The sequence below is a fragment of the Chinchilla lanigera genome, unplaced genomic scaffold, assembly GCF_000276665.1.
Source record: "Chinchilla lanigera isolate Chin_1 unplaced genomic scaffold, ChiLan1.0 scaffold00048, whole genome shotgun sequence".
In the NCBI taxonomy this organism is placed as follows: Eukaryota; Metazoa; Chordata; class Mammalia; order Rodentia; family Chinchillidae; genus Chinchilla; species Chinchilla lanigera.
Genome location: NW_004955449.1, coordinates 3,517,335 through 3,540,029, shown reverse-complemented (window position 1 = coordinate 3,540,029; position 22,695 = coordinate 3,517,335). Strand labels below are relative to the sequence as shown.

The 22,695-nt window shown below is 37.5% G+C and overlaps 1 protein-coding gene across 3 annotated transcripts in view; it reads right to left on the bottom strand.

Moving 5' to 3' along the window:
- Positions 1–5,652: 5,652 nt before the first annotated feature.
- The window catches only part of Mettl8 (methyltransferase like 8), a 75,695-nt gene continuing 58,652 nt past the window's right edge, over positions 5,653–22,695 (bottom strand). For all 3 annotated transcript variants that reach the window (XM_005393235.2, XM_013518770.1, XM_013518771.1), the window contains 7 exons: positions 19,845–20,200; positions 18,308–18,357; positions 13,842–13,905; positions 12,056–12,195; positions 7,504–7,610; positions 7,303–7,368; positions 5,653–6,588 (listed from right to left, as the gene is read on the bottom strand). In XM_005393235.2, the coding sequence (XP_005393292.2) occupies positions 6,446–6,588; positions 7,303–7,368; positions 7,504–7,610; positions 12,056–12,195; positions 13,842–13,905; positions 18,308–18,357; positions 19,845–20,200 (926 nt within the window). In that variant the 3' untranslated portion in view covers positions 5,653–6,445. The remainder of the gene's footprint in view (positions 6,589–7,302; positions 7,369–7,503; positions 7,611–12,055; positions 12,196–13,841; positions 13,906–18,307; positions 18,358–19,844; positions 20,201–22,695) is intronic.

The window sequence follows — 22,695 nt, the reverse complement described above, 5'->3', positions numbered from 1 at the left end:
CAGAGAATGAGCAGAACCTAATCCCATTTCAGCCTGGGGCTCCTGGGCACCCTTCTCCTTTCACTCTGGGTAGCAAACAAATCCCCAAGTTGCTGCTGAGCCAAACTTTAAAGGCCAGTCAGGAAATGAGCAGCGCTCCCGAATGGGAAAGCCTGGATCAATGTTTTTTTTCTAAAGTAAACAAAAGATCTGCAGAAGTATTTCCTTGCACTATTTGGCAAGAGAAAGCAGCACCTGGAGAGTGAGTTAGGAAGGGAAAGCATATAAGAAATGGAGTAAAACAAGGATGGTTATAATGAAGCTTTGTCTCACTAATCTCCAGAGCCCGAGTGTTCTATTAGGAAACAAAGCTGAAAATGAAGACACTCAGCAAGCCCGGCTGATTAAGAACACATGCATGGGAAGGATGAGTAAATACTTTCCTGGATCTTAAATTTTATCTTTCTTTTTTTTAAACCTTTTAAAATATCTTCTAGAAATTCCAAGTAGAATATATGCATTCAAATAAACGGAGGCAGTGAAGGAAGACGTATGAGCAATGAGTGAAGCAATTATCCTCCGAGAAAGAAATTCCTTCTTTGCTTCAGTGCGGCACGCGATGCCGGCAATTTCAGCCATTTTCTTGCAGGTGATTTTCAGTGCGAGTTCCGAATGCTGCTTGGGGGGCTGCTGTCTCCGCTCACCTGAGGGAGCAGGGCACAACTAAAGATGGACGGGGAGGGATCATTCTGTTCAGCAGGGCAGCCTCAGGAGGAAGACATGGTCCTCTTGGGAGGCAGGAGCTGGGAGAAATGAGGCAGCAAAATCATGGTGTTGCTTGTGCTCGGTACACAGCATTAAAAACAAAACAAAACAAAACTAAACTAAAACTCACTAATGCAATTGGTTCAACAGCGTCTCATCATTAATTTGTGGAAGTCATACAGTTGTAGTGCTTTTTCCCAATAAGAAGCCTTAAAACTCAGAGGGTGACTGACCCCTTCCCAATGTTTTTTGGAACAAATAACACTTGATCTTTGAAGATAAACTGAGGAAAAAATTAATTTGTGCTTTTTCTGCGCAATGAAATAGGAAGTGTCACAAAAAAGAGCAATGGGTTGAGAATGCTGTGGGAGAATTTTTATAAGCATAACAAGATTCCCATTTTTCCTGGACTATAAACCTCATCAGCCCGAGTAAGAGAAACAGTGCTTGGGGCCGGTCAGCAGGTAATCGATGGCTCATCTTATTTGGTAAGTAACATCTGGTAGAAAAGCATTTTTTTCCACTGGGGCCCAAGCTCTACTTAGTGCCTACCTGCTGGAGAAAATCAAAGTTAAAGACACAAATCCCTAGGATGCCAAGGACAGAGTTACCTGGACACTATTTGTGACTACTTGAAGTCAATATGTTCCCGAAGTATTGATTCCCCCCTCCTCCTTCTGTAATGTTAACGTTTATTTATTCATTCACCTGCTTCTGGCTTATCGTTACTGAAGGTTAAGTGGTTGTGAAATCACAGGCACTGGAGAATCAAAAGGTGTTATTTTAAGCTCTTACCCAAGCAGTGGTACCTTGTAGCCTGCCTCTGACAAGCGTCAGCAGCAGCTGAAGGCGGGCTGTCTCTGACCAGCTGGAGGGTTTAATGTGCTCCATTCCACTCATGCCAACCTGACCTGCCAGAGTTAGGGTCACTGTGCTCTCAGATCCTGGAGATGGAGCTCAAGGGAGCTGTGCCCTGGGCTCCCTGGTCCCCCTGCAGGTACACTTGCTTTTTCCATCCGATGCTATTTTCCTTACCCTCTGCAGGCCCTCACTCGCATAACTATTGTTCCTTGCTTGTTACTGCTGATTCATACGCACAGGAAAAAATAATTTTGTCTTCAACACCTCTTCCCTGTCATTTAAGGCATATGTTAATGAAAGACAAAATTTGGCATCTACTTTCTGTAGCTCTGAGGCCACAATATAGATTCATTATAAATGAAGATGCAACTGTTATTTTACTTCTATTTATATTTATAAACATACCAAAGACATCTTGCAGGTACCTTTGTGCCTCTCAAATCCCAAACCATATTCCAAGAAATGCTCAACATTTCATGCTTGAATTGGCATTAATGTACATACAATGTTTTAAATAAAGATGTTTTCACTCATGCTCTATTACTGACACCACCTGATTTCACATATTTTAAATGATGATAGAGCTGAATCCCTTTGAGGACATATTAAGGGCGTTTCCCCACTGTACAGCATAGAATGGCTTTTTCTGTACGTGAGGAGTATGCAAGTGATGAGTGCTCTGCTAGGAGGGTTGCCAAGTCCAGCGCAGAAGCCTGGGGGTGGGGCAAGAGCAGAACTGCTGAAAAGAACTGATTGAAAGCATTTTGCTTTGTCATTCCTCTCAGTTCCTTTTCCTTCCCTACTTTTCCAATTTTTAACTGCGGACACAGGCAACATACTTACTTCATAAAATGATCTGGAATGAGCTGTAACCTTGAAGGTTGTCCGAGCCAAACTCCCACCCACTGCAATAGCTGTCTGCTTCATTCAGGGGCTCTTTCTTCTCCAACACCTTCTCCAGCAGCACCTAAGCCTACAAATTCCAAGCGCAGTGATGGGAGCACAGGTTTGGGATTCAGACAATTCTGAGTCCACATTCTGGCTCTGCCTCTCAATAGCTCTGACTTCCTGGGCAAGTGACCTAACATTTGAGTGCCAGTCTCATCAGGTAAATGGCTACATAGAAGCTTGAGGATTCAATGCAATACAGTGTACAGCATAACCAAGACTAAGCACTCAGAGCCAAGTAGAAAGTAGCTCAGTAGGAGCAGTAGGATCTAATGTTGCTGCCTACTCTTCAGCAGCAATACTTTTTCCACAGCATCATACTGTCTTTCGTTCTCACAACCTCACATAAAACCATTGAAAAAGTATTGTTGAGTACTGTGTGCGCTACCTTGTAGATCGTGAATGCTGTTATTAATAACAATACCTCACATATATATTCCATGCTCTAGAATTTACAATGCACTTTCACAAGTGGGAAAAATAGCTCCGACAACATGCAGTCTACTGATGACTAACAGAGGCAGGAAGGAGGAGCCGAAGCTATGAAAGAGGTCTATTAACTATGCAAATGTGAAGTTCTCTGTACTTGTGAGGAGCATAATAAACATTAGGTCCAATTAGAAGTAACAATGCATGATATATTCAGGTTTCAGAACTCTGATGAGTTCTGAATACAGCATAGGAGTTTTAGGGCAAGAATTTAACTTACCTGAGGTTTACCAACCCAGATGGTTCAGACGGCTTTATGTTTTACTCTGAGAAAGGCAGCTATCTGCAGATGGGTGAATTTTCATGTACAAACTAGAGTACAGCAATGATTTAGAATCACATAATGATAGAAACCAAGATGTGTTCACAATTTGGAGACAAAGCATATGGGATTGAAACAAGCAAAGCAAATAAGTTCTCAGAAGTCAATGTTAGCTGGATGTTTCAATGCAGAAAAATGTGACATACTAAATGCAAAACTTGTAATAATAGAGGCTGTTATCTCAACTTTTTCACAACCTTCTGAAGTAGTTAGTTCTTCATGTGAGAATTTTTACATTTGGACAATGCTCAAAAGTTAATTTTTAGAAATGGAGAAAAGTGGAGGTGTATTTTAACATATTTCATTGTTTCTGTAATGTTAGAAGATGAAAGAATCTATCTTTTTTCTGTTAGAAAATGGTCCTGTTGAAATCAGCTCCCTCAGAAGATGATGATGGTGTGTGTGCTCGTGTGTGTGACTGGGGTCTGAACCCAGGACCTTCTCAATGAGCTACATCCCCAGCTCTTCTTCCATTGTTTTATTTTGAGACAGGATATCAGCTAAGTTGCTAAACTGCCCAAGTTAGGCTTGAACATGCAATCCTCCTGCCTCAATCTCCCAGAGTGCTGGGATTACAGCTGTACATCATGCCTAGCTGGATGAATAATTTCTAAATATCAGACTCTGCCTAACTGCATGGTCCCAGCCTTATAAATGGGAAGGGAAAATTAGAATTTCATGCAGTTATCAAATATGTTAAGCTAATGCCCAACAAACACTTCACTGTTTCTTAATATTGACAGGTAAAATTCCAGATAGGCTTTCCCTTTTCATTCTCCACGTAAATCTACACATTTGGGGGTTGTTGTTGTTCAGCAGCGGACCCTAAGGAGGAGGTTGACACAGGTATGGTAGGAGACAGAAAGACTGAGTGGACAAGGGTGTGGGGAAAAGAAAGGCCCTGCTGTGCCAGTGTGGAAGAGGAGGTCTATGCTGGACAGAGCCCAAGACAGCTCAGTTTGTGTCTCACAGTCCAAATTTGGTTGATGTATTTTTGAAGCTTCTAAAGGTTAACTCACATGCTGTAATATATTATGGAAAGACATGAAGCTGAATTTTACTGTGCCAGTCAAGAGGCTGGCTTGAATCTCCTATTTAGAACTGAGAGAGACAGTACAATTTACATGTGTGAGAATGTGAGAATAATTTTACCTTCTGTTGTTTTTAAAACCACCTTGGGCCATGATTTTTAAGTGGAGACACAAGAAGATCTGCTGGGGTTCCCATAGCAACATTAACTTATCTCAACTGCCCTTGTATGCAATACTTTCATGACTAGTTTGGCTTTTAAATGCACACTTTAATTATAAAATAAAACTAAGCTAAGAGTCTCAGGCAAATTTTGACTTTTACATTTACTGATGTATGCATATTTAAATAGAAACTTTGATAACTGTGTCTTTCTAAGGACTTGCCACCATGGCAAGTTTATGCAAAACCTTTCTGTGGTCGTCCTTGTCGCTGACCTCTGATCTCACTCCATTCCATTCGGCAGACAACTCTTCAACAAACCCTCTAAACACATTATGAAACAGTGTGGTGAGGATGAAACAGAAACCAACCAATCTCAGATGGCTCCAGTTGAAACTAGAAGTCAACGTACCTACCACTGTTGGTTGTTTACATGCTGAAACTCTCTTTTCTGCTGTTCCTCATACATTAACATCCTGTACCCAACAGCTTCATCTTCTTACAATAGTCCAAGAACAGAAGGTCAAGGGCTAGCCTGCAGCCTACCTCCTTCCAGAAGCCTGATTCTTCCCTATTTCTTTTCACAGCTGCGCTCTCTTTAGAACTACGACTACTGTTATCATCACTAAACGATGTTTTGATGGTGAAAAAGCAGCATCTTTCCTCCTCTTTGTTGGTAGCAGTGTCTTGATTTTCCTCTGAGGAACTTTCCCCAACCCCAGCCTTTCTGGTGGCACCATCAATTGAGCTTCCCTGTCTCAGCCTGTCAAGTGATGCCTATGACTGATTATATCCTCCAGGAAGCTGAGTTTCCAGTGATTCAAAAAGGAAAACCAACTGAAATTGAATTATTCCAATGGTGGTCCTCTCAAGAAAATGCCCTTTCATCCCAAATTCTATGACTCACAATCAAAGTTCACTAGCTAGTAAGTTCCCCATTTATTTGTATGTTATTTTATATCATCATATTTTGCTTTGCCAGCTCAACTCTACTTCTGCTTACTGAAGACAGGACTGGGTCTTCATAGATTGTTTTATTCCATATAATGCAGCACAGTGTAAGTATTCAGGAAATTCTGAATAATGAAAGACCAACCTTAGAAACTCCATTTTTATTTAACAAACTGCAATTTGCAAGCCAACGTATGTCCTACTGATGCAACAGAGTAAGTTAATTTCTAATTGCTACAGGAATTTTCTTGAGCTTGACAGTTGTCTTAAAGAGAGTTTACAACAACTTAAACAGCTAAGAATAGCCTGAAAGTAACGCTAGCATGGGTCATACTTCCCAATTTTAGGAAAGAAAGAAACTAAAAGTATATTTCAGATATTAGTCTCTGAATTAAAGAAATTAAAAGTTTTGGGGAAAACAGACAAAAAACAATACACTTTAATCTTGAGCTTGTGACTTTCCCTGGAGACAATGCCTACTGCCTCTCTGCTGTTGGATGACAATGAGGAAGACTTCAATTGTTTGTGAAGTGATTTAAATAAAGAAGATGATAAATGTGTATATAAATAAAGATGGTTTTTTCCTACTTCTAAAGTGTGGCAGCTTATGGTTTGTCCAAAGTATGACTTATATCAGAAATTTAGTTGAATGCTTATAAAATTCAAAGAACAAATAAAATGGTTAGATACACAAGCTTGCACATATCAAGTTTTGAACACACAATAAAATGGTATACTTCTCCAGAACAACTTATATGCTTAAAATGCACAAAGAGCTAACTCATGATAGAACATCAAGAAACACAAATTCTATTTTCTTCTCATTGTCTTTTGAGAAACAAAAGATTTTCTAGGATCCTTAAAGGGCAGAGTCTTCTAGTTTTTCGTCTTCAGTCATGAGAAAGGAGTGAAAAATATCAATTAGGAGCTATTTTAAGTTCAGTGCAATGGTTTTTGGAATTTTCCTTGAATCCACACTCGATGCATTTTCACTTGTTTTTTCCTATTAACTTGTAAGCGATGATCAACCAGATTTTGCTTTTCATCTAATCCGGCCTTGCAGAACATACGACAGACTTCCCCTTTGAGACAAAAATGGCAAAGACAGGACATGGGACAGGGGATGAGGAGATAAGGAGCAATAGAATACTGAGAGAATGATTAAACATGCAAATTTCATTTATAATAAGAAACAAGGCCTAACACAACTGGGTGAAGGAAACCTGTGAAACCAAGTGGGCTTCTTCGCAGACACAGAAGTATCTCCAGCATAAATGGCTAACATAGCAGGCATTATGCAGTTATGCAAAATTACTGGCATCTTAAAAGGTGCCTCCTCTCTAAGCTTTTGTTGGTTTATAGAGTCCCAAAATGGCACATTTATATAAGTTTGGGGAAATCTTTGAATGCACGTATTGTCATTTGGTATTCTCAGAAATGCTTTTTTAAAAATGAGAAACTGACCAGAGATAACTAATATTCTCATTTGACTTTGTTACATTATCAGTTATTTTCGTATCCAGGCTAATAACATCTCCAAAATTTTATACTCTACCTTCACTTGAGTATGAGAGTGAGACAAGTGACTCTTTAAAGCAGTTTTAACTGGAAAAAGATTAAAAGGCAAGAAGGCCACTTTCAAAATTTTTATGTAGATTATAAGCATCAAAGTATGAAGACATTTGATGTTTAATCAACTGCTGAAGTCTCATTTTTATAGCTTTTTAGTTCTCCTTGCAAATAATAACCAAAGAGAGTATTCACAGCTAATTATTCCCTCTTGTAGATTAGCATACCTTTTGTAAAGAAATAGGCTCGGGTACCATCTCCTCGAACATAAAAATTTTCAGATAAACAACGCCCTAAAAAATAATACATGAAAAAAACCTTGGTATTCCTTAATAAAACAATAAAAATCTAAACAACTTGACATGAAATACAAACAAAGCATTCTTTAAAGCACATGAAAAATAACCCCAAAGTGAATATACTATTACCCTTTTTAAAACGAAGCTGAGCAGTATCGTATCTTCCATGGTCCCGAAAGAGCAGCATTCCCCCAGGCTTCAGTAACTTAGACAGTCGGTTGACCACCCCTTGCATCCTTTTGAAAACAAAGTAAGATACCTTCATTGTGGCAATTTTGTGTGATATGCCAGATTGAACCTCACCAAGACAAAATAAAAAAGGCTCAATATGGCCAAAGAAATCTAAACCATAAATGTAAAGGCAACAAAAACAAAAACAGTTTGTAAAGAAGGAAAAAAAGACACCAACTTCCTAAATGACCACATTAAGAAAGCTTAGAGTTTCAAGAAATCACCCAAATGACCAGACTGGGCACTTTACAGAGCTTGATGCATGGCATCAAAAGCTCAACTACTAAAAAAGATGTTTGCTGATACTTAGAGCAAAGCACAATGGTTCTGAGGGAGACTTAAAATAAATGAAGGTGCTTCATTTTCTTTGCAAAACAAAATCCATGTCAGAGTCATCCCAAATGGTACATATTGAAACAGGGACCATCCTTCCTCCAAATTAGCTCATTATTCCTCTGGTTTGTTTAGTTCAAAGATACTACCATTCACCTCAGGAAGAAGAGATTACTTTTTTCTTCCTCTGTCCTCCAGGCCATGTGGTCATCAAATTCTATGTCCTCTCTCTTCTCTTTTTTCCTTTTATGCCATCTTTGATACTGTCTTTGTTTCCCACTGATACTCCCTTAATACAAATCCCTAGCTCTCCGGGCCTAGAAGCAGAATTCCCTTCCAACATGCTTCATTATTCTCCTATCAGTTCTTCTGGTATATTACCAATGAGTTATTCTGCCTAAAATGATGGTTTTGTCAAATCATCTCCTTGCTCAAAAACTTTCATGACTTCAATCCATACGGCAAAACTTTATGTCTTAGTAGATCTCTTAAGATTACTCCTGACCCTACTAAATCCTATCAGTATCTTCTCTACTTCATAACCTAAAGCACCTCTTCTACTCCAACTGTTAAGTGATTGGTTCTGGGCAGCCTGTGCCATTGCCCACAGGTTTCCTCTCAAAGAAATCCCCCACCCCCACTTTCTTCCTATTTAATTTACTCCTCAATTCCTAACTCAATACTGAGAAGTCTTGCTTTCTTCCTTTACCGTTTATTCTTACTTGTATGGCTTTTGGTCAAATACAACCCCTTATAACTGTCCTTGATTTGTTATTTTTGGTTATAAGTTCATAGCCTTGTGTGATTAAGGGCCAAGGATGGCAAAGATGTAGTTCTCATATCAATGCTGAGTGACTGGCATTAGCTGCCTGCAGAGCTTTAATGAGGAGGACGCATGGTGCTTACTGGGAATGACAGAGTACAAAATTTATTATCAACGTTTGCCATGAAGAGAGAATGGTAAATGGCAGCTTCTGTGCTAAGCCCTTGCTCGCTCTTTATCCATGCTACTTAAAGCTGCTGAGGTCTTCTTATTTTGAAAATCAGGAGTTTAAATTAGATAATGTATAAATTCCTTCCAATTAAAATGCTATTTTGTGGAATAGCAAGGTGGAAGCCAGATTATGTCACATTATGAAGGAAGTATAGAGAGTGAGAAAATGAAAGCAAGAAAGAAATATGACAAAGAGATAGTATGAGTATGTAGAAAGTTCTTGCTGAAAACTGGGACATAAATAAAACAGAAAAGGAGAAGTTTCTTGTCCTTGATTATTATAGACCATATTCATACTGTGCTTATATCCTTAGGCTTTGGCAAAAAAGAAAACCATATTTGAACCCTCAAACAATCACTCTCAGGACAAATTTTATGCACACAGCAACATCTTTGTAACTCTGAGCAAAACACTAATGAAACCAAAATGTAGAAAAATAAAATATACTTCAAAATGTAGCCAACCCCTTCTGCAAGTGCTTTCCCGCAACTACCCTTTAATGCCTGGGTTTGTGGACAAAGGCAAGGAAAAGGGAGCCACTTTTCTTGATTCTTCTTATCCTGTTTGAGACCATAGTTCCAAAGCCAGTAACTGAGACTTGCAGGTTGGACAGGGCTGGGGACAAGGTGGGAAAGACAAAATGGCAAAAAGACCCTTTTCTTTCTTCCTTCTAGTTGGCTTACTCTGCTATCCTCACCTACCGCTGGATGGAGGGAGACGAAGGGAGAAAGAAGACATTTTAAAAAGGAGTATTTGTTGACTGTCTATGTTTGGATTTATACTAAGTACCTTATACAAGTTAGCTTTTCTTTTGTAGCCTCCTACATCTTATTGCCGTGTAGGCTGGAACCCCCACAGTCAGGGTCTAGCTAACTTCCTCGCCAATTATTTGAACCTAGATTTTCCAAGATGCCATTCTTGTATGGCTTCTACACTTTTCTAGAATTTTCCTGGGGGGCAATCCACTACTATGGTCCTAAATGATCCTAAAGACACTGCTGTGCCTTTTGACTTACTGTCACCTGCCTTCTATTCATTCATCTTAATTTAATTTGTTTATTTCTTTACAGATGTGGTCTCATCATGTTGTTGAAGGTGTTCCCAAATTCCCAGGCTGCAATGATTCTCTTGCCTCAGCCTCCTGAGTAGCTGGAACTACAAGTGCATGCCACTATACTCATATTACTCACCTTATTTTTAAATCAGTTCCATGTAAGTAAGAAAGTGATATTAACATGATACATCTGAATTTATTTCATAATAAACAGAAGGAAATACGGTACTATAAATGCAATCTTCCTAAGACATGTTTCCCCTTCACTTTAACATTCAGTTTAAATCATGAGAAAATACATTATCTAAATTAATTTCAAATAGCCTTTTTGCAGTCTTATTTCGAATTGTATGTTTCCTGTTACGGGTGCCAAATAGGAAATCTTGTTCTTTATCCACCTACACCATCCTTTTAACTACTCATATAAGGAAACAAAATACATTGATGACATCTTTCTATGAGTACCTGAACAATGTCAATAGATGAACAGATTAGCAGAAAAGAAACAGAGGAAAAGGTAGCTTCATGGCACCTGATAAATTACAAATATAAGCTTGTTTTGGATTTATTTGGAAACCTAACTTGTTCTTCCCAGCAAAGTGCTTATCTCTGAATGGGATATAAAAAGAAAGGCATTAGTATAATTGCAAAGGAAGAAACACATGGTAAGTTAGTTTGTGTGGGAAAGTGTCACACTCAAACAGAAATTATTGATCCAGGTCTAAATCCCCTACAGGGGATTGTGAAAACTCAATTTTAAGAAACTTTGTAAAAGCACATACTGACACCATACATATGTTTTAATATACAGAAGATGGCAATATTTTATGGGACATTATCACTTTAATAGCTGGTAACATCTGTTTCTTTCCTCTCTAAAGAAAAGCTGCCTTTTGGGGCTGGGGGTTTAGCTCAGCGGCACAGCGCCCACCTGGCAAGTGCAAGGTTGTGAGTTTGATTCCTGGTACCGGAACAAAAACAAAAAACAAACAAACAAAAGAAAAACTGCCTTTATAGTTTTAAAACATTTGCAAACTTTTTTTTCTTGGTACCGGGAATCGAACTCAGGACCTTGTGCTTGCCAGGCAAGCGCTTGTGCCACTGAGCTATATCCCTGGCCCAAAACTTAAATTTTTAAGTCATAAATATTTAGGGGGTTGGAGATGTAGCTCAGTGGTACAGTACTTGCCTAGCATGCACAAGGTCCTGGATTTGATTCCTAACACACACACACAAACATACACACACCCCATATATATTTTTTTCTGCCAAAAAAAGTATATATCAGGAAAAGAAAAACTTGTATAAATATTTTAGTGCTTATTTATTGAGATATCATGAGATTCATACAAGTTACCTTTGGCCTCCACAATTACAAGAGGTGCTCAAAGTGGTGGCTATTAGCTACCAGACATTTATGAGTATGGCAAACGGCTAAAGTATGTATACCTTTTTTTGGTTCTTTCTCTCTCTCTATCTATATATATCTATAAATATCTATATCTATATCTATCTATCTATACATATATATAAATGTAATGGCACTAGGCCCATCTTAGATCATAAAAGTACAAGGATAACCTGGTAAATTGCTATAACCCCTAATTCCTTACTGGACTTCTCTAAAACAAAAATTTAAAAGCCCATCAACAGACTTGCATGAAGTTGAACAGATCCATAGCCCACATTCATGAACATTCAGGAAAATACTAAATCAAAGATGTTTGTTTCTGATCACCAAGAACAATTTCCCTCTTGGGAGTCTATTAGGCTGCTCTGAGTTTGTAATTTCCATGAAGCACTGTCACTTTTAATAGGTAAATGTCTTGCCAGAATATACTCACTTCATTCTGACAGTGACAGAAAGCTCACTAATAAAGTAGTTTGACCAGTTTCTTTCTTAAAGTCTGAAGAAAAGAAAAATTGCATTTAAAAGGCCGCATATTATACATAATGTAGTTCACTAAATAATTAATTCAAGAATTGTCATTTTTGCTTTGATAGCTCTAAAAACCACTACTTATAGAGGAGCTTCACTCATTTGCTTTGCCCTTTTGTCTTGATTTACCTGTCAGGATGAATAGAAGAGAGCACAAAGACGAGGACAACGACATCCAGGCTACTGTCCGGAAAAGGGTAGGGGGAACCATCATCACACACATCATGAACAAAGGCACAACACTGCGAGGCTCTGTAGGACGAGTGTGACTGTCATTATCAAGGAACACAAAGCCAATAAAAAGGAGTTAGCAGAATTCCCAAAATTTTTAACATAAAAAGGTCAAATTTTTACTTTTCTCCCAATAGCCTTTCCTCTGTAAATCTAAATGTACTTTATTTCCAGTTCAGTATTCTTTCAGAATTTATTTTCAGCTTATTTCAGACTGCCCTAAAAATTAAGCCTAACACAGACTTGGTAACAAATATTCTTTACAGCCCCTGTGCAGATTGAAAAGCCGAGGAGTGCAGCCGCTGCCCACCCTGCATAGTTCGAGAGCCACTGCCTGATCCTTGATTCTCCCATCACTTTCCCCACATTACTTTTGCTTCAAAATACAAATACCTTATACTATATAATCACAATTAGATCATGCAGATGGTTGCACAAGTGTAAATACACTAAACGAGATGGTATGTGAACTGTTTCAATAAGGCTATAATTTTTTAAATTGCATTAAAGTAACAACATACACAATTTGTCTACAGAAATGACATCAGAAGGAAATATATCAACACAATAACAGTGATTCACCCTAAGAAGTATGATTACATGTGTATTTTTTTTTCCTCTTTAGGCTTTTTATTATTTTGGAAAATGTATGCAATGAATAATTATTACTCTTGTTATCAGAAATTAAAGTTGTATTTACTTTTTAAAAAGTTTTACTTTATTTATGTGTTCACCATACATTTTCCATTTGTTTAACTGTTTTTCCATTCTACGGTAACGCTCACTGGCATTCAAGATTTGTGCAACAAGCCCAGATTATGCACTGCTTTCCTTATAGTCTAAGACATTTTAAAATTTGTATCAAATATTTTCCAGAATTTTTTTTTCTGCTGTACTGGGGATTAAACCCAAGATCTTTACTCTGACATATATCTCTAGTACTTATTTATTTTTTGAGATACGATCTAGCTAAGCCATTATGTTTCCCAGGCTGGGCTCAAGCTTGCAATCCCCCTGACTCAGACTTCTAGAGTTGCCAGAATTACGGGTTAGACACCATCATGCAGTTTCCCAGATTTGTTTGTTTTCTGGGTAGTGCAGTGCAGTCCAGGCTGGCCTTGAACTCACTATGTAGCCTAGGCTGGTCTTGCTCCTCCTGCCTTCAGCCTCCTGAGTGTCCCATATATTTTTATTTCAAAGATTTTAATTTAATGAGTGCTTACTACATTTAGACAGTGTGTAAAGCTTTAGAGATCCAAATATGAATAAGATCTTCTTGTAGGACTTCATTAAAAATTCAACTTTGGGGGTGGGGAATTCTTTATGCATCTGAAAATCCTGATTAATTGTAACTGGTTTCCTCTAAACTTAAGTAAGTTGTTTAGAGCAAGGTTAGCCATGGGCAGGTATAGTCTGAATTTTGTAGGTCAGTCCCTTCCTGTGTGGTGCTGGCCTTTCTAGGCCTACCAATCCCTTGAGAACGCTAACATTCAAAACAACTTCTATTGTTTTAGTGCAATTAGTATCTTAAGCATCAATTGTTGTTGATATTCTTAGAAATTATAGAAGTTCAGTTGAAAATGGCTACAAATAACATTTGATCCAGAAACATTTCAAAATAGTCACTTTAAAGGCAATAAATTATTTTTATATGGACTCTCTTTAAAGGAAACATAAGGCATACCTTTATAAGCTCCACAGCTCCAGGGGCAAAATCACAACAATAAAGGAAGAATTCTGGAGTATTCCTATGAAAATGGAAGAAAGACCTAAATCTAGAGTTCCGTCTTGTTCAAATTAGAGAAAGAAAGCAACTGTGATTATAACATATTGGTAAGTACTTCTTTAGTAGAATTTTAGACGACACTTGGCTCATCATTTCTTCCTTTTGAGCATTATTTTCTGGGCTGGTGCGTGGGTACCTTTCTGAACCAGCACTGTCTTGATTACTTAGTAATTACAGGTAACTCTAGCCCTACTTTTAAGGCTCACCTTTCCTTGGCCCCTTCTGCCTTGTATCTCATCGCACGCCCACGGGGAAATCCCCAAGGCCATTCTCCTGCACTACTCCCTCAGCCTCCTTTCTAAGATCTCTGCCTCTCCCCAGTCCTGCAGCTCCTCTTAGCTTAGCTAAGCTCTACTCTTCTCCAGGGACTCTTCAGCGCCTGTGTCCCTTCATTCCTCTTTCTTTCTGTCCAACTCATTTGGTTCTTAGGCCTTTCACAGAGGTTCTAATGCTCTAAGAGGGTAGAGACACACACACGTATGCATTTATGAGGAATCACTATGTTGTCTAGCTGGACTTGAACTCCTGAGCTCAAGGACTCCTCCTGTCTTAGCCCAATAGCTGGCACTATAGGCATGCACCACTGTACCCATATATACTTATTAGAATACAAAGTGATAAATAAAACTGTAATCAAATAGTAAGAATACAGAACTTGGAACCAAATATATCTGTTTTGCAATCATGGATTTGACATTTATTAACTCCATGAATCTGATTTAACATCTCCAAGACTCAGTTGCTTTATTTACAATATGTAAATAAATTCAATTTTGTTTTTCAGGGGAGTGTTTATCCATATGAAAATCTTAACTAATTTTAATTAGTTTCTTCCAAAATTAAACATGTTCTGTTTGGTCTTTACTTGGAATTCAGTAACAATGCCGGTCCCTGGTTATTCACGGGCAGGAGCATGCTTCGAGTTCTTTGGTCAGTGTCCTTCCTGATCATCCTCTGTATGCTGCTATCAAGTAACCCTTTCTTCATATTGCACAGAATCATATCTGAGTCACACAAAGCAGTCAGAACGTCATTACCCAGCAATTTAGGTATGGTCTTGGCTCTTACAGATTTTATGGTTACCCTGAAAACATGCCTAGCTTTATATAGCTTTTATAAGGGTGTGGAGAAGGACAGCACCCGAAGAGGTAGGTCCTAAAAGTTCTGAAAGCGGGTGGTATTGCCGAATGAGGGGAAGAAGCACGGGGATTAGGGGTAAGTCATGATCCATTGATGAGAGGCAGAAATGATTCTGAGAGGTCACAGTGGAACATGGCAGGACATAGAGGCGGGCCTTGAGGCACAAAATTAGAACCTCTACTTTGATTCAAGAGGCAGTTCAGACAAGATGGACTTCTAAGTAAATATCCAATACAAACACAAATATGATTTAACAAAATTTCACCTAGGAACTTAAAGGCAACTTAATGAATACTATGTTCACATATACTTCATTTTGTGGCCTGAGGGACTTGCATTCAATTTAAAACCTGTCTAAACAAGTTCAAGTCTGAATAGGACTTGGTTATGAAAAATTAACCATTACTGAGTCCAAGTTAAAACTTGTACTACTTGGTCTTTTTCATCAATCTCATTAAAACCAGTTACTTTATTCTAGCACATACCTCTGCTGTTTCCCATGGAATCCACATTGTGACTTGTAATTTGCTAGGTGGCCACACGTGTTTGAAATGTTCTCAGTTACCACTCTGATGCATACAGCATTACACAGCACAATGGCTAAAGACAAGGCTCTGCCATTAGACTGCTGAAGGTTTGATTCCTGGCTCTACCCTTTAGTTGTATGACCGAGAGATAATTACTCTCTCTGTACTTCTGTTTCCTTGCCTTTAAAATATGGAAAAATATGGCATCTTTGGTTGTGAGGAACAAGTAAATTCACATAGTAAAGTTTCTAGAAAGTTGCCCAACTCACAGTAAGCACTCAGTAAATATTAGTCATTATTGTAATTGTTATTATTCCTTTTAAAGGAGAACTGCTTCTGTCTTTCAGCAACTTAAAACTAACATGATCCTCTAAAACCCTGTATCTGACTCAGAATGCTTCTCTGGAGTCTGCTACATGTAGGTTATTATAAAAAGTCTGCAGTCTACTTTTGGGTCGTTACTCAATACCAGCCAGACACAGAGCAGTCTAGTAAGGAAAGCATGTGCCATTTGCCATGTGTCCTGCCAGGGTGGTGTTATGACCTCTGAGACAGAGTTCCCACTACATCAGCAGCCCAAGTTGAAGTCTTATGACCAACCAATGACTTTCTAGTGACCTTCTGTAAAATCAGCTGACTGCCTTGGCCCTTTTCCCAGCAAACAGGTGTAAATACACTACTACTACCACATCACCAAACACTCTCTTGGCAGGGGGCTTAAGAATTAAACGATCCTTGGAGAATGATCTGACCTCTCCATTCCAGAGGCCTAATTATGATAAAATATTCTAAAAATGTAAAAATATTAATCCTGTACTCTTGAGAAGCAATAAAACATAATTTCTTGGGTGGGAAAAATGTCTATTCCTCCATTTGGAAGGCTAATCACTGGTTGGATTTTAAAGTGAATTAATTATCTCAGTTATTGGTCTCCCGTGATTTCTAAAACATAGATATGAGGCAAAGAAAGACATAAGCCAAGAAGAAAGTCAGACGTGAGAAGCCAAGAGCTCACATTATTAGTTGGAGGGATAAGTACAGAGGGAAAAATGTAACTAACAAGTGAGCAATCAGAGATTAAATAGCCAATACAGTTGGAGCTCTAACTATCTATGTTATACTGTTTAGCAATCTGGAAAATCAGATTAGGATAAAATATGCTCTCAACTTCAGTGAATATAAGACATGGCTGGAGAGGCAAGGAATAAAGAAATGACACGCTAAACAATACCTTGAAGTTAGTCATAAAGTAACACATAACAATTGCCAATGTAGTATGCGCATGTATGTTAGAAGCTCCTTTATCACTGGGGTGAAGGAACCTGGCTATGTGGTATAAGGGAGGAGAAACTTTTAGCTCAGAAACTGGGAAAGAGAAAACAAAGATAAAAAACATAGAAAAAGAAAGGCCATTTAGAACTGCAAGTTTACCAGGATCTGGACACTTTAACTAGTTATTAGAAAATATTACCAAGTCATTGCTTGTTATGCTAGGTTTACAAAAGTATCAGAGAATGTCCTGACATTCTGGAGATGCACCATGTATAATCAAAGATAAAGTGTCATGATGCTGACATTATGTCAAAAATTGTTGAATCAAGGTAGAGTGCTTATGGGAATTCATTTTAATATTCTTTGCTTCTTCAAATGCTTTACATGAAAAACTTAAAAGATTACATTAAAAATTTTGCAAAGAGAATGAAAATTCCATCAGTGGCTCTGTCAAGATAAAGGGGACAATGCATGACTTTCCCACTACCCCTTTCCTCAAGTGGAAATGTTCTGCAATGTGCTCATGCTGATTTTATAATGGAAAAAAGATGTGAAAGCTACTGTGTATAAACTTTACAAAAGAAAAAAACCTGACACATCAGCACAGGTAAAAGTTGCTTGGAAAGTTTTGTGAGGTGTATCATTTTCATCATGGAAATCTAAAACATAAGAGATGAGATGGTAAACACATCAAGAAATCAGGAAAATATCATTTATTTCTACTCTTTTGAGTCGTAGGGTTAGTTGCTGCCACTTCCAAACAATTTCAAGCCTAGATACAATGGTCTGACACTCGAAAGTCTGTTTTGTTTGGTTTTTTGGGCCAGGGTCTTCCTATGTAGTTCAGGCTGGCCTTGAACTCACTCTGTAGCCTCGGCTGGCCTAGAACTCGAAGGAAGCCTCTTGCCTCAGCCTCTCAAGTGCTAGGATTACAGGTGTATACAACCTTACCCAGATATGAAGGTCTTATACTGGGTGCTACTCCAGAAATGATTACAAAATAAAATGAGTATTAAGTATAAGCGTTAAACTCAGATTTCCATGTGTAAAATGGCATCTAAGTATCCAGGAGGAATAGACAGCCTCTGAAACTGGGCAACTCACTGCAGTGAGTTGAAATCTCATTGAAAGGATGAACTCTTTTTCTTTTTTCTTATTCTCTCATCCACTTAAACACAATCTTAAAAGAATTTTCCTTGAATCTCAAGGTGGATAATTCATAGTTGTGAAACACCATCTTCAGAGTAATTCTGAGTTCACATGAAATCAGCACTAAGACTGAGATGCTTCTTTTGAAATGTGCTTTAGTCACTGTTTATATGGGAATTAAAAACATTACTGGCATATACATGATGAGATATTTTCAAGATTTCTCAACATCCCTTAAATATGTAAAATTATGTAGAAGAAAACTCTAAAACTTACTGCAAGGTGTTCAGAATTGGAAAAACACTATTTCCAGCACCACAGCCAACCTAAAATCAAGAGATTAAACAAATTATCATGAATGCATTAAATTTTCCTCATAATGTCAGATTTTCTACTTACAAAACAAGCTTACTGCATCTCCAGGTATGGTAGAGCTTTTTAACTCAACAGTAAGCAGATAAATCACAAGAATAACAGTGAAAGATTTGACTATGCAAACATTTAAAATACATACACACAAAATCCCAAATAAGGCAAATTAAAAGGTGACCAACACACTGAGAAAAAAATATTTGTGATAAATATGATAAAGGGCAGAAATAATTAAAAAAAACAAGCAAAGGAAATAAATGAACAGAATTCCAAAAAAAGTATAAATCGCTCCTAAATATTCAAGAATGATATGACCTATTTAGTAATAGAAGAAATGTAAATTAAAACAAGGTTGCATATTTGTCTAGCAAAGTGAAAAACTCTAAAATAAAGTAAGAATTTTCTAACCAGTAAGGGTATGATCCAATAGAAATGTACTGGTATTAGCATAACTTCCGAGAAAGCAATTTGTCCATGTTTAAGAGTATTATGACATACGCCTGTAATCCCAGCACTCAAGAGGCTGAGGCAGAAGGATCGTTGCGAGGTTGAGACCAGCCTGGGCTACAAAGTGATCTTAAGGCCAGCCTGAATTGCATAGCAAGACACTGTCTCAAAAAGACAAAAATAAAAAGTATTAAAATTTTTCATAAATTATAATATAGTAAATCTAACCTGACAATTAAAAAAATGGAGCTATATTCAAAGACATTTTGTGGCAGAAAACTTGGAAACAATTTAAATGCCCAGTAGCATGGGAATAGATCATGAAATTATAGTATTCCACATGGTAAAATATTTTATAGTCATTTACAGAGAATTTTTAAAGAGAAGAAAAATTTCCTATGATACCAAATTAAAAAGAAACAAAGTAAAACCCCCAATACATCTACAATATAAGCAAATTTAATATATATATAATAGAATCAATAGAAGAAAAAGGTAAACAGTAGTTAAATTCTATGTGGGATTGTGGGTAATTTATCTCTTTTTTTTTGCAAATTCTCTGTGCACAACATGTTTTACTGTTATAACCGGGAAGACAGTTTAGTTTCAAAAATAGGAAACCAAGCTGTACACTAGATTATAGCAAATTAATTATACATCTCACTGATTTCTATTTCACGTATAAAGTGGTAATACTAGATAGAGTAAAAATTTAGACCAAAACTTTATCAGTACTCAAAATTGCCCTTAACGTACAACTGAAAAGAGACAAATTAAAAGAAAAAATGTAACAAAATGAGAGCCAAAACTTAAAAACTTGGCCTGATTAAAGAGCTGAGGCCCTTAAATATTATTTATGTGTGAAAATATCCTGTGCATGTACTTAATTAGATTTGACCATTTTTCACCTAAACAATCTGGACCGTTAGCCAAATAATGTGGAATGTAGACTAAATTTTTGTTGTTTCCTGCTTTCATCCCTTGAGCACAGTACCTCTAGTATTCGGAAAGTGGCATGGCTACCAGGAAATAGCTGAGTCTTCAGGAGTCCTTTTCCATGCTCTCTGGAGTTTAGGCTGGGACAACCAGACTCTCTTTTGCTTTGACCATCTGATGAACCAGAACTTTTCTCATAATGGTTTTTTTCTTCTGACATTCTTGAGAAAGAGTTTGCAGTGTTAGTTCCTAAGACATGCCATGATAGTTCTTCCATCTTATCTTCAGTTTTTTGATCAATTGGAAGAATTTCAGGAAATTCCCTCAACAACCAATTACGATTCTTGAAAAACTTATTCTTATGAATCTTATAAAATGTGTCCCAGTATTTACTAGCTTCATTTTCATACTTAACTAAAAAAAAGAGAAAAAAATTATTTTACTATGAATTGTATTTACTATTAGATATTATTTTATTAGATTTAATTAAATATTTAAAAATATATAAATATATTATCAACAATTATACTTAATACTGAGTAACTTTATTATTATTGTAGTACTTTCATTTATCTCATAAAAGGTGTAATTCCTTTCAGACTGTCTCTGCTGCCCAATGTGGTGGTGCACACCTATAATTTCAGCACTTGGGAGGCTGAGGCAAGCAGATCACTGCTAGTTTCAGGCCAGCCTAGGCTGCATAGTGAGTTCAAGGCCAGCCTGGACTACCCTGTCTCAAAAAAAAGTGTGTGTGGGTTTTGCGGTCCTATCTCCGTAAGTCTGCCTTTATCTTATGGTTTGGCCAATCAGTTTTTGTGAGGAATGTAATCACTGTGAACTACTTTCTACAGTTTAAATCTTGGAATCTTAGCAGTCACATTTTCCTCAATACTTCCTGTGTCTTTTTATTATCTCACAGAAAGGACACTTCATTTTAAAAGTCTACAAATACAGCAGATATACTGAAGACACTGAAATATGACAAATGTGCAAATTGTTGATCAGGAAGGAAATGGTAGAATTAGAAATGTGTATTAGAGCTAGAAGGTTCATTGAAATAGTGTACGCTGGCTGGGGATTTAGCTCAGCGGCAAAGCGCCTGCCTGGCAAGTGCAAGGTCGTGAGTTCGGTTCTGGGTACCGGAGAAAAACCGAAACCAAAAAAAAAAAAAAGAAATAGTGTACGCTAACCCCCTTCTTTTATATTTGAAGAGTCTGAATCCACTTGTTCCCTGATCAGAACCCCAATCCAAATGGAAACATGGTATCTCCTGACTCCTCAAGTATAGGGGTCACCTATAACTATTCTTCCCCAATTCCAAAGGTGTCTCTTTTTACTGACTTCTCCTAATATGAAACTTTAAAAAGAAGTACTGATGCTTTCTTACAACAGACAGGTTCTTTGTGATGTCATTCAGGGTTAAGGCCAGTGTTAGATTATTTGTCTCAAAGCTTCAGTCAATTCTTAGCCTTCTGCCTCTTTTTTTTTTTTTTTTTTTTTTTTTTTTTGTCTCCGGTACCGGGAACCGAACTCACGACCTTGCGCTTGCCAGGCAGGCGCTTTTGCCGCTGAGCTAAATCCCCAGCCCCCCTTCTGCCTCTTTCTATCTGTACTTTACAATAAAATAATTCACTCTTTCCTTCATTCATCCAACACTTATTGATTCTATTATGTAAAAGCCTAATCCTTAGACCTAATCTATGATTAAGAATTACTTTCACTCAGTGTAGAACCATGACATTTTGAAAGTATTTTCAAAGAATGCAAAAGCTTTCTAATGAATATAGAATAATTTCCAAGATTTAGTGTTGGAAGGGGGAAGGAAGGTGTAGAATAGCATATATATTATGCAACTAGTCATTAAGGATGAGAAGAGGAAAAAATATGTGTGTGTACGCACAGAAACGTACATGTGTATGTATACCCACATTGTACAAAACACCTCTTATAGGATAATCTCATAATAAGTAACACCGGTTGCCTCTCAGGAGAGGCATGGAGCAGCTAGGGACCACAGTTTGAAGGAGTGTTTTCATTTGAACTCTTGATCTATGTGAATTTATTACCATTTCCAAAACTAATACCAAAACCAAAATAACTCATTTCCTTGAGAATTTTAAAGAGGCCTCTACCCTCACAACAAGTGGCGGCCTGCAGGGAGGCTCATCTTTGTTATAGAGCCCTATCCTGAGGCCCATATAGTTTTCCTTTTCTTCTCTCCATTTTCATCCTTATGGCCTTGTATCATGGCTCTCCATCCATGTAGCCAAAAGACTTTCTTCCCATCAAGGCTGAATTGTCTCCAGCAGCAGGACTGCTATAAAGACAGAAACTCCCATCTGTATTTAAGGTCTGAGAAATAAAAGAGGATCTCTATAACAAAAGAATTATGTGCTGTTAAGCCCAAAACATGTTCTCATCTAAAATGATAGAAAGAAGTCTATTTATGGTTAATCTAAAAATGTATACTTATTTTGAAAATAGTTCTATCTTTACTTTTAACAATTGGAATATACTTGATACGCTATAACAAAACAACACTCTGAAAAATAGACTTAGGAGAAATCAAAAAGCTGTCAAATTTTCTAAGGGCCTTCTTGAATGGTCTTTTCTTTTTTTACCTGAAAACCTCTCTTTGTAATTCACGCCAGGCAGGTAAAAGATTTTTTGCTTAATAAAAAGCAGCCAGAAGACCTACATTTAAAGTGAAGTAGACCATGTATAATCAAGTCTCTAGTATTTGGGTTTCCAATAGTAAGCTACTCTGAAGTGAATTTGAGCCAAAAAACTAGTAAGGAGAATTTAATACTCTACCTTGATTAATTTGTGGGTGTAGTCCCCTAGCAACTAATCAGGGATAATGTAGGGAATGCAAGGGAGTAACACGATTTAAAAAATGTGATGAGCCA